The following is a 13,969-nucleotide window of genomic DNA, read 5'->3' as shown; positions in this document are numbered from 1 at the left end:
CATCATATTTATTATTGGCTTGTCACAATTTCCATTGACAAAAGCCAAAATGCAGTGTTCAAAAGGCTAGCCAACCAAATATAATTATGAAATGAAGCATAATTGAGCGTCAAAGTCTTGTAATGCATTACTTGTTAACTTGCAAATTGCTATAAACATATTTAATATATTGAATTTATTGTAAAGCTTATTGCATTCTCAAGAAATCTCTGCAAATTGTTTGCTGTTCTTCAAATTTTCTTTCAGCAGTCTGATTTCTGTGTGAACTCACTAAATCACAAAAGTGTTAGTAAGTTTGGAAGACTCAATATCTGACACTGCACATTCAAATTACAATTACAATATTCTCTTAGTCTATTGCTACCTACCACATCACAGGCCACGTATTAATTAAAGTTACGTACTCAAAAGTTTGGTATATAATTAATCATATTCACAAGTACATGAAGGATAATATACTAAAAACTAAATATTAGTTTTTTTTCATACATTCAGGTTCTGAGATTTCCTTCATAGGGTTGGATTCTCAGCATTTTATACAGCGAACATGGCAGTTCATGTTCAGAACATCACCTCCTGGTTTCAGAAACGATCTGAACTGCAACGAACTGAATTTTGAATAAGAATGATGGGGATAATTAAGTCCACACAATCACAATGGATTCAAAGGTTTTGTAACTCAGTTTTATGATCAAAATGTTTTATTTCTTTAAAACTGTATTCAAAAAGCCATAAAAGGAAGAATTCAGTAAATACCTCCAGCTACCAAATGCAACTATTGAGCTTTCCTATTACATTATAGGCATGATCATGGTGTGATTCAAGTTCCACAACACTGGATAATTCCTACTAATTAATATCTACAAAGATCCCGCAATATTTTTAAAAATCTTCCAAACGGTACCCTAATATTAAAAATGAGTAAAGATTTTAAAATCGCTAATTCTATACAAGTACTTAATTAAAAGAACTTTACAAAAATCCTTCAATCGGTAGAGATCACATCTAGAAAGAATGGAATTAAAATATGGAGTTACTTTCACAGTAGGATTGGGATCATAAGCTTTTGGATATTATTTTCATCTCTGCGCACTGTACATATCAATGTGCATGAGAAATTGGGATTTTCTTCTACTTTACATTATAAAAACTAAAAGCTACTTCATAGCCTCAAGATTTGTCTAATGTCTAATTTGCAAACATGATACTTGTTTCAATGAGGCACTTAGTCTTTTATCCAACAACATCCTGGCTGGATAACCTCTGCTGACAGGAAAACAAAAAACTTTATACAGAAATAACATATTTGATTACAAATAGTGCACTAAAAATATATTAAGGGTTAAATTATCCAGGCAAGACAATGTATGTTTTGAGAATTCATCAGACCTCTTCTTTAATTTCAAACCACAAATAAAAGAGCACACTTTAATAAAAATTGAATAATTTAGTCAATTTTACTTAATTTAGCACTTGATGATCGCAATCCTATTTATTGACATATGAGCTTTTTGGTATTCTGAAGCCTTGTACAACTTCCTGATAATATCAAAGCTGCTATATCCTTCTTCTAAACTCCTCTATGGGTTTACCTTTTAAAATACAATAAACATTTTTAAAACTGCCCAAACACCATGAGTCTCTTTTTTTTTTAAAAAACAAACTTTTGTGTTTCAATCATTCTTTATCAAAATCCCATTAAAATTGACCAAATATCAGAATTGTTAGCTAGTTGGGACTGTACCTGGAGAACCTTTCTTTTAAAAAAACAGTCCATCTGAAAAAGGATATAACAGCTTTTAAATGTAAAATAAAAGTAGAAGGCTCTCGACAGGTAAAATGAAGATTTGTTAAGATCTGAGAAATTGAAGTGTCAGAAGTTTACAACTATTCACAGCTCCTTTAATTCACAGTATAAAATGCTTCATGTTTAAGCAGTGCTGGAATTTCATTTCTCCACTCTTCACAAACTACTCAACCTCTCAGCCTAAATGCCGAAGCATCATTTTCTGTCTTGTACACTAAATCAGCCAGTGGAGAAAGAACCCAAAAGTAAAGCAGTTTTCTCAGCTTATATTTTTAGGTACTCAAATATGTAAAAACCTACAGATCCAAAACTGTATCAAATAGAATGCTTAGGTGTAACTTAAAAACAAAATCAAAGAAAACAGCGTCCAAGTTTACAAAATGGCTTGGAATTCTTGTTTTGTCAAACGACTTTGTAAACTTGGCTCCATTTATAAGATGTGGTGATTATTGAAGGACTGCTATATAAACACAAATGGCAGTGGTCAGATCCTGAAAAGATATAAAAATATTCCATTGAATGGTCAAGCAGTAAGACTTGAAAAGAAGTTGCTCTCAGCATTTTCTTCTGTAAAACAAAAAGAAATTACCACATGGTAGGCCAAACAAACCATCAAGTGTCACAATTTTACATCAGAACTTGCACATTTTAACATTCAAAATGTCTATAGCTACTTATTCTTATTTAGTAGATTAGAAGTACATCCTTGTCTTCCGTAAGTCACAGCAATCTGGACAAAACTAGCCAAATAGTTTACTTCATTCCAAAGCAAAATCAATATTATTGTTCAATTAATGTGGATGGTATATGGGATCTGTTCATTTTCACTCCCTGAGGAAAATATGCTTTCGGCTGCATGGCAAGTTGTGCATCTAAAGCAGCATCTAGCAACCCTGTCACATCAAAGCTTTACATGACTCTTTTATTCATAGCTCTTCTGTCAAAGCAGTATAGTAGAAAGCACAAATTGCTGTTTAAAGTGGAGTGTAGATGTACATTACGTTTCTAAATCTCTAGATTAGCTAATAGATGAAAACATTTAAACCAGGTTTACGTATTACAGAGGTACCAATGTTCTATTTGCTGTTCAACAGTACAGATCAGTTTTTAATTTGAGGTCTCCTTGGATGACATTCCTTGTCGCATTCACGACACTAGACTGTGATGTTATTTTGAGTTGTGGGGGCACAACTTTCTGCTGACCCCAGAACATGGGAACATGCCGGTGGACATGCTGAAATTCATAACTCGTCCAATGTATTTAAAGAAATAATCTAAAAAGGTCAGTGAAGCTTGACAGTAATAAAAATAGACATTGCTGGAGAAACTCAATAGATCTGCAGAGTCATATTAGATGTAAAACGTCAAAGATGTTGCCAGACCTGCTGAGTTTCTTCAGCACATTCTATTTTTATTTCAGATTCCCAGCATCTACAGTAATTTGCTTTTATTTAAGCCTTGCTAGTACGTCTTCTAATCAGGAAAATAAGCTGTCCACACCTTAGCACAGGTGGCATGGATTGGTGGCAGTAGGCAGGCCATTTATGTCTTAGATGAAAAAAATCACTTTAAGGTCACTCCCTCCAACACGAGACAGCTCTGTTCTCTGCCTTCTGCACTAACTGCCCTCGGGTAGTAGAAGCCGTGGTACAATTACAACATACAAAGACATCTGGACAGTACATGAATAGGAAAGGTTTAGAGGTATATGGGCCAAACACAGGTAAATGGAACTAGTTCAATTGAGGAATCCTGGTTGGCATTGACACATTGGGCCGAAGGGCCTGTTTCCATGCTGTATGACTCTGTGACTCTATAAAATAAAGCCCACCAACTCCCTCTCCAGTTCTCAGATCAGTTGCCACTCTAAAATGCTGGGGCGTAACTTTGTGGTAGCTGTCCACATTCTTCATGCTTATTCTTGTAGCACCCACTACCGAGATCTTTTGCTACAGGATTGGCTGTGTCCATTTCAAGCTGGTTCTGTTTGCCGCTGTCCATAAAGTGCAGTCCACCACATTAGCAGCTCAAAACCGAATGCATGTTAAGTCAATGGACTGTGCTTAAGTAGCAATCAAGTTCAGAAATATATTACTTGTCAATTAATCTTTAATCTCCAATAGCAAAATTGAAAGCAAGAAGAACGAACTTTACCTGGCCTCATTCCTCAGCCACCTCTGTTTCTTGATGGACTACTACCTTTGTCACTGACATATCTGGATGCTGCTCTTTGGCTTCTTTGATGGCTTGTGCCAAAGCCTGTAAACATACATAGGTATTAAAATATTGAACAAACCTTCTAAATACAGTTAGTCAGTTCTTCTTTAACACTATGGTTGCATTCTTGTGCAACCTCATGTTATAGGAAAATTGCACTTTAGAAACAGTGCTTAAGGTGTTGGTGATGTAATTGTGTTACAGCCAACACACGTTTTAAGATTTTGCGTTTTGGAACAATGTCCCCACTCCATCAATCGCATTACAGTGAATTAACATTGATGAAACGCACATTAGAGACCAGTAGCCATGTACTTGTCTAATCATAACATTGCTCTCAAATACTAATCAGATATAGGAATTAGTTGTCGGTTTTGTTTGCATTTTTCACTGTCTCCAAATAATATTTTTTAAAAAAGGACTGATTGAAAATATTCACATACTAAAATGCTGTGCCTTGAATTAAGCAACAAGGAGAGAAAATACTTAGATCAAACTGGTAACTGCAGTCTGAAACAGATGTAAATGAATGCAATTTGTATTGTACAAATGCATCACAGTGCTAAAATACACTGCACCACAGGGTTAAAGGTCTGCACTTGTTTACGTAGAAATCATCTGACTGCGACTTTTTCAGGATTAAAAGGAAGGAGAAGACATGGTTGAAAAACTGCCTTAAGAATTCCAACTTTATTTTTGCACACGTAACAGTAGGATGAACATTGATATTGGTGATGACGACAAATTAGGTCACTCCATGCTTTATATGTAAAGAAATGTAATAATTTTAAAATTGTGGATAATTTTCCAGAGCTAACTAATTAATAATTGAAAAGTTGTGCTTAGATCGCATTATGAAACCATAGCCACTCACTAACAGGATCAGGTCCATCACACTATTTGTTAGCTTGAACATTAAGTTCCTGACTCAAGACCAGGTTTTAAAAATGAAACATGATAGTTTGTATTGTCCACAATGGGCTTTGCTTATAAATACTCAATTCTATACATCGATCTTTTTATTGGTGGTGGGAAGGCACTCAGTTGCGTGATAACATTACTGAACAGAAAAAGAATAAAAATAAAAATTTAAAATTACAAACTCACTGCCAAGTGAAGAATAATAATTTTCACCTGATCATGGTCGACATCACTATCTCCTGTGATTACAATTCGCTTTTCAATCCTGGTTTCTGAAATTCCTCCCTTAATAGTCTGAGGAGACGAAGTAAAAACAGCTTAGATTTTATTCCATTTAAGAATTCATTTGGATGGCACGATGGCTCAGTGGTTAGCACTGCTGCCTCTCAGCGCCAGGGACCCGGGATCAATTCCAACCTCGGGCAACTGTTTGCGTGGAGTTTACATATTTTCTGTGTCTGCATGGGATTTCTCTGGGTGCTCCAGTTTCCTCCCACAAACCAAAGATGTGCAGGTTCGGTGAATTGGCCAAGCTAAATTGTCCATGTTCAGGGATGTGTAGGTTAGGTGCATTAGTCAGGGATAAATATAGGGCTGGGGGAATGGGTTTGGGTATGTTACTCTTTGGAGGGTTGGTGTGGACTTGTTGGGCTGAATGGCCTGTTTACACACTAAAGATTCTTTGGTTCTTTGATTCTGTGATTTTGATATAGAAACGTCTTTTCTTTCCATTTTAAACTGGAATGTTGAACCACATTGGGCCAATCTCACATGTCCTCACAGCTAGTTGGAGAATATCACTGGTGAATTTATCTGCACACTTCATTAATGACTTTGAATTAGGAGGTGTTTTTGTTTAAATTCAAATACCTTATAAACGCTCTACTTTAGGAAAGATTTTAATCGCACAACATCAACAAATTTTCTATGGAAATTCTCAAGATGCTTTAATGACCTTTGTGATTTGAGTGGTTGTCGTGGTGGAGACGGTCTCAGATGTGATAGTTTGAGCACTCATCAATACCCCAGGTTCGCAGTCACCATTACCATCATCTGTCTGTAACATATTGCAAAATATTCCAACAAAAAGTTTATTAAAGAGGATTTACAATCTTGTACGTTGTCACTGACATCTACATTCCAACATTAAATTTTTTTTTGAAAAGGTTAATCTAGTTCTCAACATGGATGAAACAGGATCATAGATACAGGGAATAAAAGGAGAGCCTGCAGATATACCTTATTTGGATTTTCAGAAGGCATTTGACAGGATGCCATATCAAATTATTGGAGAAAATAAAAGCTCATGGTATAGTGGTTAACATATTAGAATGGATAAAAGGTTGAATGACTGGCACATATGCATAAATGGGCCTTTGTCTGATTGTTAGGATGCGATGAGTGGAGTTCTGCACAAGTCTGTGCTGAGTCTCAATCTTTTACAATTTATATCAATGATTTAGATGGGAGGGGTAGGGCAAAGCCATGGTGACTACATTCACAGATGACACCAAGATACAATTGGTTCTGCTATAATGCAGGTTTTTACAACACAAATTGGCTTTAATGCGATTGAAGAATTTAAATCGCTATTTGTAGAACATGAACTTTCCTTACCTTTATTGGCTATAATGCAATTCCAGCCCCATTAGTTTAAATGGCGTGGCTATTGCAAGATTTTCTTAACGTGAGATTGCACGAGAATGGAATTATCACGTTATATCAGAACTGGCTGTATGCAGGAGTGTTTGCTGTGAAGTAGACATAAGTAAGTTGCAGGTAGATACAAATGGATTTGAGTGAGTTGGCAAGAAACAGGCAGATGAGGTATAATGTGGGAAAATTAAAAGTTGCTCATCTTGACAGGATGAATAAAAATAAACTGTATTTCTTAAAGGGAGAATAGTTTCAAATTTTCAAGGCACAGAGGAAGTTAGGTTTTTTGATGTGTGAGACATAAAAAATTAATTTGCAGACATAGCACAGAATCAAGGAGGCTAATGAGATGCCAGCCCTTATTACGAGAGGAATGTAAAAGTAAGGATGCTATGCTTCATTTATGCAGGGCATTTATAAGACCACATTTCGAAAACGTATTTCTTTATTTAAGGATAAATATAAATACATTGGAAGCAGTTCTTGAGGTTTACTTTATTGATACTTGCAATGAGTGGGTTCTCTTAGGAGGAAAAGCTAGACAGACTGGGCTTATTTCATGCGGAGTTTAGAAGAGTGAAGGGTTACTTGTTAGAAGTGTATAAAAACCTGAGCGGTCTTAACATGGTGCCCATGGAAAGGATGTTTTGTGAGTTAGTCATGAAATAGCGTACACTGTCTCAAAACTAGGGTTTGTGCTTTCAGGACAGAGAAGAGGTCATTTTTTTCTCTCAGCTGGATGTGCAACTTTTGAACTCTGCCTCAGAAGATAGTCGACTCAGGGTCATTGAATATTTTTAAGTCACAGTGGACAGATTCTTGTTAGGCAGGGAAACGAGGTTTATCTGGGGTGTGAGGGGGCTGGGGGTGGGGGAGCCGTAGGCCTGTAAGGTGGGAATGTGGAATTCAAAGCATTAGCAGATAACAAAACATGAACAGACCAACCATTGAATAGCAGAGTCACAGAAACATACAGTATAGGGGTTTTCCGTGCTGTACATCTCTGTGACTTTATTATTCAATAATATTGTGGTTGATCTGTTCACGTTTTGTTATTTGCTATGCTTTGAATGCCACATTCCCATTTTGCACCCTCACACCCCAGATAAGCCTAGCTTCCCCTACCTAACAAGAATCTATCCACTGCGACTTAAAAATATTCAATGACCCAGGCTCGACCATCTTCTGAGGCAGAGAGTTCAAAAGTTGCACATCCAACTGGGAGAAAAATAAAATGACCTCCTCTCTGTCCTGAAAGCGCAAACCCTAGTTTTAAGCTAGTGTACCCTGTTTCACGACTGACTCTCAAAACATCCTTTCCATGGCCACCATGTTAAGACCACTCAGGTTTTTATACACTTCTATCAAGTAACCCTTCACTCGTCTAAACTCCGCATGAAATAAGCCCAGTCTGTCCAGTCTTTCCTCCTTAGAGAACCAACTCATTGCAGGTATCAATACAGTAAACCTCCACTGAACTGCTTGCAATGTATTTTCATTAATCCTTAAACAAAGAAACCATCCTAAATTAATCTAGTCCCATTTGCCAGCACTTGGCCCATATCTCTCCAAACTCTTCCTATTCATATACCCATTCAAATGCATTTTAAATGTTGTAATTGTACCAGTCTCTACCACTTCCTCTGGCAGCTCATTCCATACTTGCACCACCCTCAGCGTAAACAAGTTGCCCCTTAGGTCAGTTCTAAATCTTTCCCCTCTCACCCTAAACCTATGCCCTCTAGTTCTGGACTCCCCCAACTCTGGGGAAAAACCTTGTCTATTTACTCTGTCTGTGCCCCCCACGATTTTATAAACCTCTATAAGGTCACCCCTCAGCCTCTAACACTCCAGGGAAAACAGCCCCCAGCCTATTCAGCCTCTCCATTTAGCTCAAATCCTCCAACCTTGGCAACATCCTTGTAATTTTTTTCTGAACCCTTTCAAGTTTCAAAGCATCCTTCCGATAAGAGGGGGACCAGAATTGCACACAATATTCCAAAAGCGGCCTAACCAATGTCCTGTACAGTTGCAACATGACCTCCCAACTCCTGTACTCAATGCTCTGACCAATAAAGGATAGCACACTACATGCCTTCTTCACTATCCTATCTACTTGCAACTCCACTTTCAAGGAATTATGTACCTACACTCCAAGGTCTCTTTGTTCAGCAACACTCCCCAGGACCTTACCATGAAGTGTATAAGTCCTGCCCTGATCTGCCTTTCCAAAATGCAGCACCTCACATTTATCTAGATTAAAATCCATCTGCCACTACTCGGCCCACTGACCCATCTGGTCAAGATCCCATTGTACTGAGGTAACCTTCTTCACTGTCCACTACACCTCCAATTTTGGTGTCATCTGCAAAATTACTAACTATACCGCTCATGTTCACATTGAAATCATTTATATAAATGAAGAAAAACAGTGGATCCAGCACCGATCCTTGTGGCACTCCACTGGTCACAGGCCTCCAGTTCAGAGATTGTTCAAGGAGCTGACTGACCTGCTTCTGCTTCTATTTTGTACATTCATAGGTTATTAAATCAATGGTAGTTATTTAGTACTGGATTAATACTGGGTGGAATAGTCTTAGATATGAAGACAGATTAGATAGATTGGGGTTGTTTGTCTTGGGAGTATAGAACACTAAGAGTGAGATGTATAAAATGATGAGAGACATTGTGAGGGTTGACAAGAAAAATATTCTCTCCTTCGTGGAGGGATCAATGATGAAGGGATACAGATTTACAGCAAGTTGAAAGAGATTTAGAGGGGACATGAGGAATTTTTCTTCCACCCAGAGTAGTGGGAAGGTGGAATTCACTGCTGTGAAGGGTGGTAGAAGCAGAAACCACCATAACATTTAATAAATGTTGAGACATACACTTGCAGTGCCAAAGCATACGAGGCTGGGAAATGGGATTTGAATAGTTAGGATATTGTTTTTCACCAGTGCAGTCTTAATGGGCCTTTTTATGTACTGTAGACCTCTACAACCCAACTTTTAGTGTGATAAAACATTTAAAGGTACTTCACAGGAGCATAATTAGATAAGCATTTATATTTAGTTCAAAATGAAAGTTCAATAGGAAGATGAAGAGGCAGTGTGATTTAGGGAGGAACTTCCATAGCATTGGATGACTGAGGGCACTATCCTAAATTTTAGTGTAGAGAAAGCCATAAATTCATAATGGACTAGAAGAGTGCGATGTTCTTAAAGGATTGTACCACTGGAGAAGTTTGCAGAGCTAAGGAGGGCATGGCCAAGGAAAGGTTTGAATACAAGAATGAAAATGGAAAAATTCAAAAGGTTAGGACAGGTGCAGATTTTTGTCAGTTCAGCTTATGTATTATGCAAGATGGGAGACCAGAGAAAAAGACATTAGTATAGCTATTTCTGTTGACAAATATCATTAAAAGGGCTATGTGAAAGAATAAAATGCTCCAAAAACCATTTTAAAAGAAAAAGGGTAATAAAAAGGGAACATAACTAACATTAAAATGGCAAAAAAGCTCCAAATAATAAGGGGCAGTAGGAAATCAGATCAAAATTGTTATTATTCGGAGTAAGGATCACTGGATCCAAAAGATTAGCTCTGATTGCTCTCCACAGCTGCTGCCAGACCTCTGAGCCTTTCCAGCAATTTCTGGTTTTGTCTCTTATGTACCTGTTTGTTGTGGTCATGGTCACAGTGCAATGCAGCAGCACTGTGGGCCCTGAATGAATGGCAGTAGGTTACATGACAACAGAGGCCATTACAGCTGACTCTGAAACATTGCTCACCTGATGTAAACTTACAGGAATTATTGGATTATGAACTCTGAACATGAACTGGGACCAATTTTAGAGTCGACACTGAGGCCAACTGATGATCCCGGAAGTCTGACATTATTTAACAACATGAACATACGTTCAAATCTGGGCAATTTCTCATTGATTTGGCTCAGCTCATTCACTGGTTCAACTCTGAGCTAAGAGGCATCTCTCCCATCAAACCCCTCCAAACAAAAAGCCAAACTAAAATAAAAATCTTAATTTCTCAATCTACATTCACAACAAGTTGACATCACAGTAATTTCAAACCTGCGCTGCTTCATATGTGATGGTCTTTGTTTCAGTGTGAACAACAGGAACTTCATTTGTTGCAATCTCATTTTCAGAGTTGGGCATGTCAGAGATGGTTACAGTTTGAGTCTTTACAAGTGGTGGCTATACAAAATGGAAAAATAGCAATCATATTTAATGAAAGTTTTTGAAAAAACTTTTATACATGACAATAACATAAAGTGTTAGTTACTTTTGACAATGGCAAAACAAATATAGTGTGGTTACAATGTAGCACTGTAGACCTCAACAGCAGAGCAACAAAATCTCTTCAGTATACTTTCATTGCCCATTCCAAATTATTCCTGGGATTATTCAATTGCATAGTAGCAGCACCATGCACTGGAAAATCAGTGCTGCAACTGGATCAGAATTGCCCTGCTGTAGCAACCTGCACTTTTTCATTTTGCCACCGAGGCTAATTAAGCCTTGACGCTCGCACTCACTGAATACAAAACTAGATACTTTTGACTGAGAAGCATTTCTGACACTGATCATTTATTTTGTCATGAATATTACTGATTCTCACTACTCATCCTCCCAGTTTTTTGATAGATTTTTCTAAGTAGAAAAATCCTAATAGCACATTTCATGATTAAATACATTCAACAAGACTGATTTGACAAAATTCCAAACAAATGCAGGAAACAAATTATCCAATTACTATCTCCAGGATTTAAGGCTTAGACAAGAAGCCTTAAGTAGTGGAAAAAAGTATCTTATGAGATTTAAGGTCTTTTTCAGCCACTTATAATGTCTAGTAATTAGTAACAGATCATGCTTGTTCTTAATCAGAATTCTAACAGTTTAGAGTCAGTGAAAAAGAGTGACCTCCAGTTACCGGATTTCTTTCTTTATCCTTTCATGAGATGTGAATGTCACTAGGAAGGCTAGCATTTATTGCCCAATCCTAATTGTCTTCGAATGCCAGACTGGCCTGCTAGATAATTTTAGAGGGCAGTGAAGAGTTAACCACATTGCTGTGGATTTGGAGTGCCATGTAGGCCAGACCAAGTAAGGATGGCAGATTTCCTTCTCTAAAAAACAATTAACAAATCTAATCTTCTACATTTAGTACATTTTTTAAAAATCGTGGATGAAAAATGTGAAAACTATTAAAACAAAATGGAAATTTGTTAATTTGTTGCAGTTTTTTTTGCCTCATGGAATGATACAGCCCAAATAAACAGAAGTGCTAAATCAGATGTTTTATATGCTCATCTGTTATTGCCAGAAGAAAATAGATATCCAAATGAACTTGACTATTAACTGTCTTGCTTGAAGATGAAATATTTGTTTTTAAACCACAATGTTAGGAATTAACTAGCAATTCAGACAACTGCAATCATCATAAAAGATTTAGATAAATGAATAAGTTTCACACAGAAACCAATATATTTAACAGCAGTGGTTATTGTTGATGATGACATTTAGAAAATGTGTAAACAAATCTACTGAGGGAATAAAAATATCTACTTTATAGATTTGAATAATAAATGTGACTAAAAAAATTATTCTTTTTCAATTTAGTGGTGTAAACTGCTTGGCAAAGCAGATAAAGAACTGTCATAAACTACATGGGTACAATCTGCCAATTTTTCAATGCCACGCCCAAAGCCAATAACTATTGCATAGTTTAACAAAAGGACCTGGAAAAAAAACACAGAAGTCATGACTCATGAATAACCTGTGTCAGAAAATGCTCCCCACTTCCTGTCAAGAAAGAAGGATTATTCTTTGATTTCTATTTTTCTTTAGGGGAAATAAAAGGTGTTAAGCAATTCTACCACCACCTTTCATACATTAACGATCACCATGCAAACGGCAACATTAGTACAAGGAGAATACATCAGGGTTAAAATACAAAAAATAGATTAGGCAAAGGCAATGTTTATTGTGTTCCTAAATGTGATTGCAAGTCATTTAAAAAATACTTCACCAAAATTTATCAGTGTCTAGAAACCAATGACACTGAAGCAAGCCAATACCAAACGTCCCTCTGCTGTTCATTAAATGGATGAATGACATACATTATATTTTGAACATATCTAAATATATAGTCAGATTATCTCAGCAGTTCATGTTAACCAACATGCTGCAGTGTCTTGGTTTTTATGATGAAAATTAGATCAGTATGGTGGATTTGAAAGGACCTTGTGGTCTCCTACATTCAACGTTACCTGAAAGCAGCGGATTAGCTGAGGAGATTCATGGTAATAAGATATATCGCCATTTATCTTTAAAGATTGGTCTTTATGTTCCCCTTCCTTCAGACGATAGTTTAGTTGAGGAGCAGCAGAGCTCAAAAGGGCCTTTGCTGTAATCTCCTCTGAAGCCTCAGCTTGCATATTCAGGCCTCTTTCTGACCTGTTTTGCCACTTCAGCTCCTTGCTTTGAAAAAGGTACAATCCTTCCTCCTCCTCGCTGTTAATTACAGAGAAAGGGATAGAGTACCATCCCTGTGGAAGCTCCATTGGGTTGGCCACTTGACTCATGCTGAAGCTATTTTCCAGCTTCAGTGCCTCTATTTCTGCCTTGTGATCAACTTTTACACACTCTGACTGCTCATCCAGTTCTGATTTCAGATAGTCATCCACATTCTACAAAAAAATGGTAGAAGTAAGGCCTAATCAAAAATAATGTCAAATACAACTGTCGTAGAGTTAAGATGTCACTGATGACAGAAACTTCCTACCATTTTCTTGCATTTTGTGCAGAAGGGAGGAGAAATTATGCTGATTAGTCTGAATTCTAGATACAATAATAACTCAGCTCTCAATTATGTTAAAACATTGCAAATATCAGTAAATTAATGTTTTGAACAGTGCAACTTAACTTCTTCTGGAAGTTAAAAAGGAAAATATTTTATTATTTTATTCTATTATTATACCACATTTCAGTGCGCAAGTATGTGGATTGAACTAAAGAAAATGTAATGGTGAATCTAATGAAACTGCCAAGTCTATTGGATCTGATGATCTGCATCCTAAAGTCTTCAAAGTGATGGTTGCAGAGATGGTGGGTACAGTGATTATCATCTTCCAAAGTTCTATTGGTTGTGAAAAGGTTGTAGCAAAAACCTACACTTCTATTCATGAAAAGAGGGAGACAGAAAGCAGGAAAATATTAGGCTTGTTAGCCTAGCATCCATCATTAGGAGAAAGTTGTATTCATGATTAAAGTAGTACTAGCTTGACGGGCAACTTAAAACCAGCGTCTACAAGAAAACAACACATATGGACCAAATATTGAACTA

At 36.9% G+C, this 13,969-nt stretch overlaps 1 protein-coding gene across 16 annotated transcripts in view; it reads right to left on the bottom strand.

Annotated features, from left to right (window-relative positions):
- Positions 1 to 3,961: 3,961 nt before the first annotated feature.
- epb41a (erythrocyte membrane protein band 4.1a) overlaps positions 3,962 to 13,969 on the bottom strand; it is a 213,375-nt gene continuing 203,367 nt past the window's right edge. For 10 of the 16 annotated variants that reach the window (XM_043717312.1, XM_043717315.1, XM_043717314.1 and 7 more), the window contains 5 exons: positions 12,894 to 13,313; positions 10,693 to 10,818; positions 5,901 to 6,002; positions 5,159 to 5,239; positions 3,962 to 4,066 (listed from right to left, as the gene is read on the bottom strand). In XM_043717312.1, coding sequence (XP_043573247.1) covers positions 3,968 to 4,066; positions 5,159 to 5,239; positions 5,901 to 6,002; positions 10,693 to 10,818; positions 12,894 to 13,313 — 828 coding nt within the window. In that variant the 3' untranslated portion in view covers positions 3,962 to 3,967. The remainder of the gene's footprint in view (positions 4,067 to 5,158; positions 5,240 to 5,900; positions 6,003 to 10,692; positions 10,819 to 12,893; positions 13,314 to 13,969) is intronic. The other 6 variants (XM_043717323.1, XM_043717324.1, XM_043717325.1 and 3 more) reach the window with 4 other exon arrangements.

This window comes from Chiloscyllium plagiosum, chromosome 27, assembly GCF_004010195.1.
Source record: "Chiloscyllium plagiosum isolate BGI_BamShark_2017 chromosome 27, ASM401019v2, whole genome shotgun sequence".
Classification (NCBI taxonomy): Eukaryota; Metazoa; Chordata; class Chondrichthyes; order Orectolobiformes; family Hemiscylliidae; genus Chiloscyllium; species Chiloscyllium plagiosum.
Note: the sequence above shows the minus strand (reverse complement) of the source record. Positions and strands in the feature narration are given on the sequence as shown.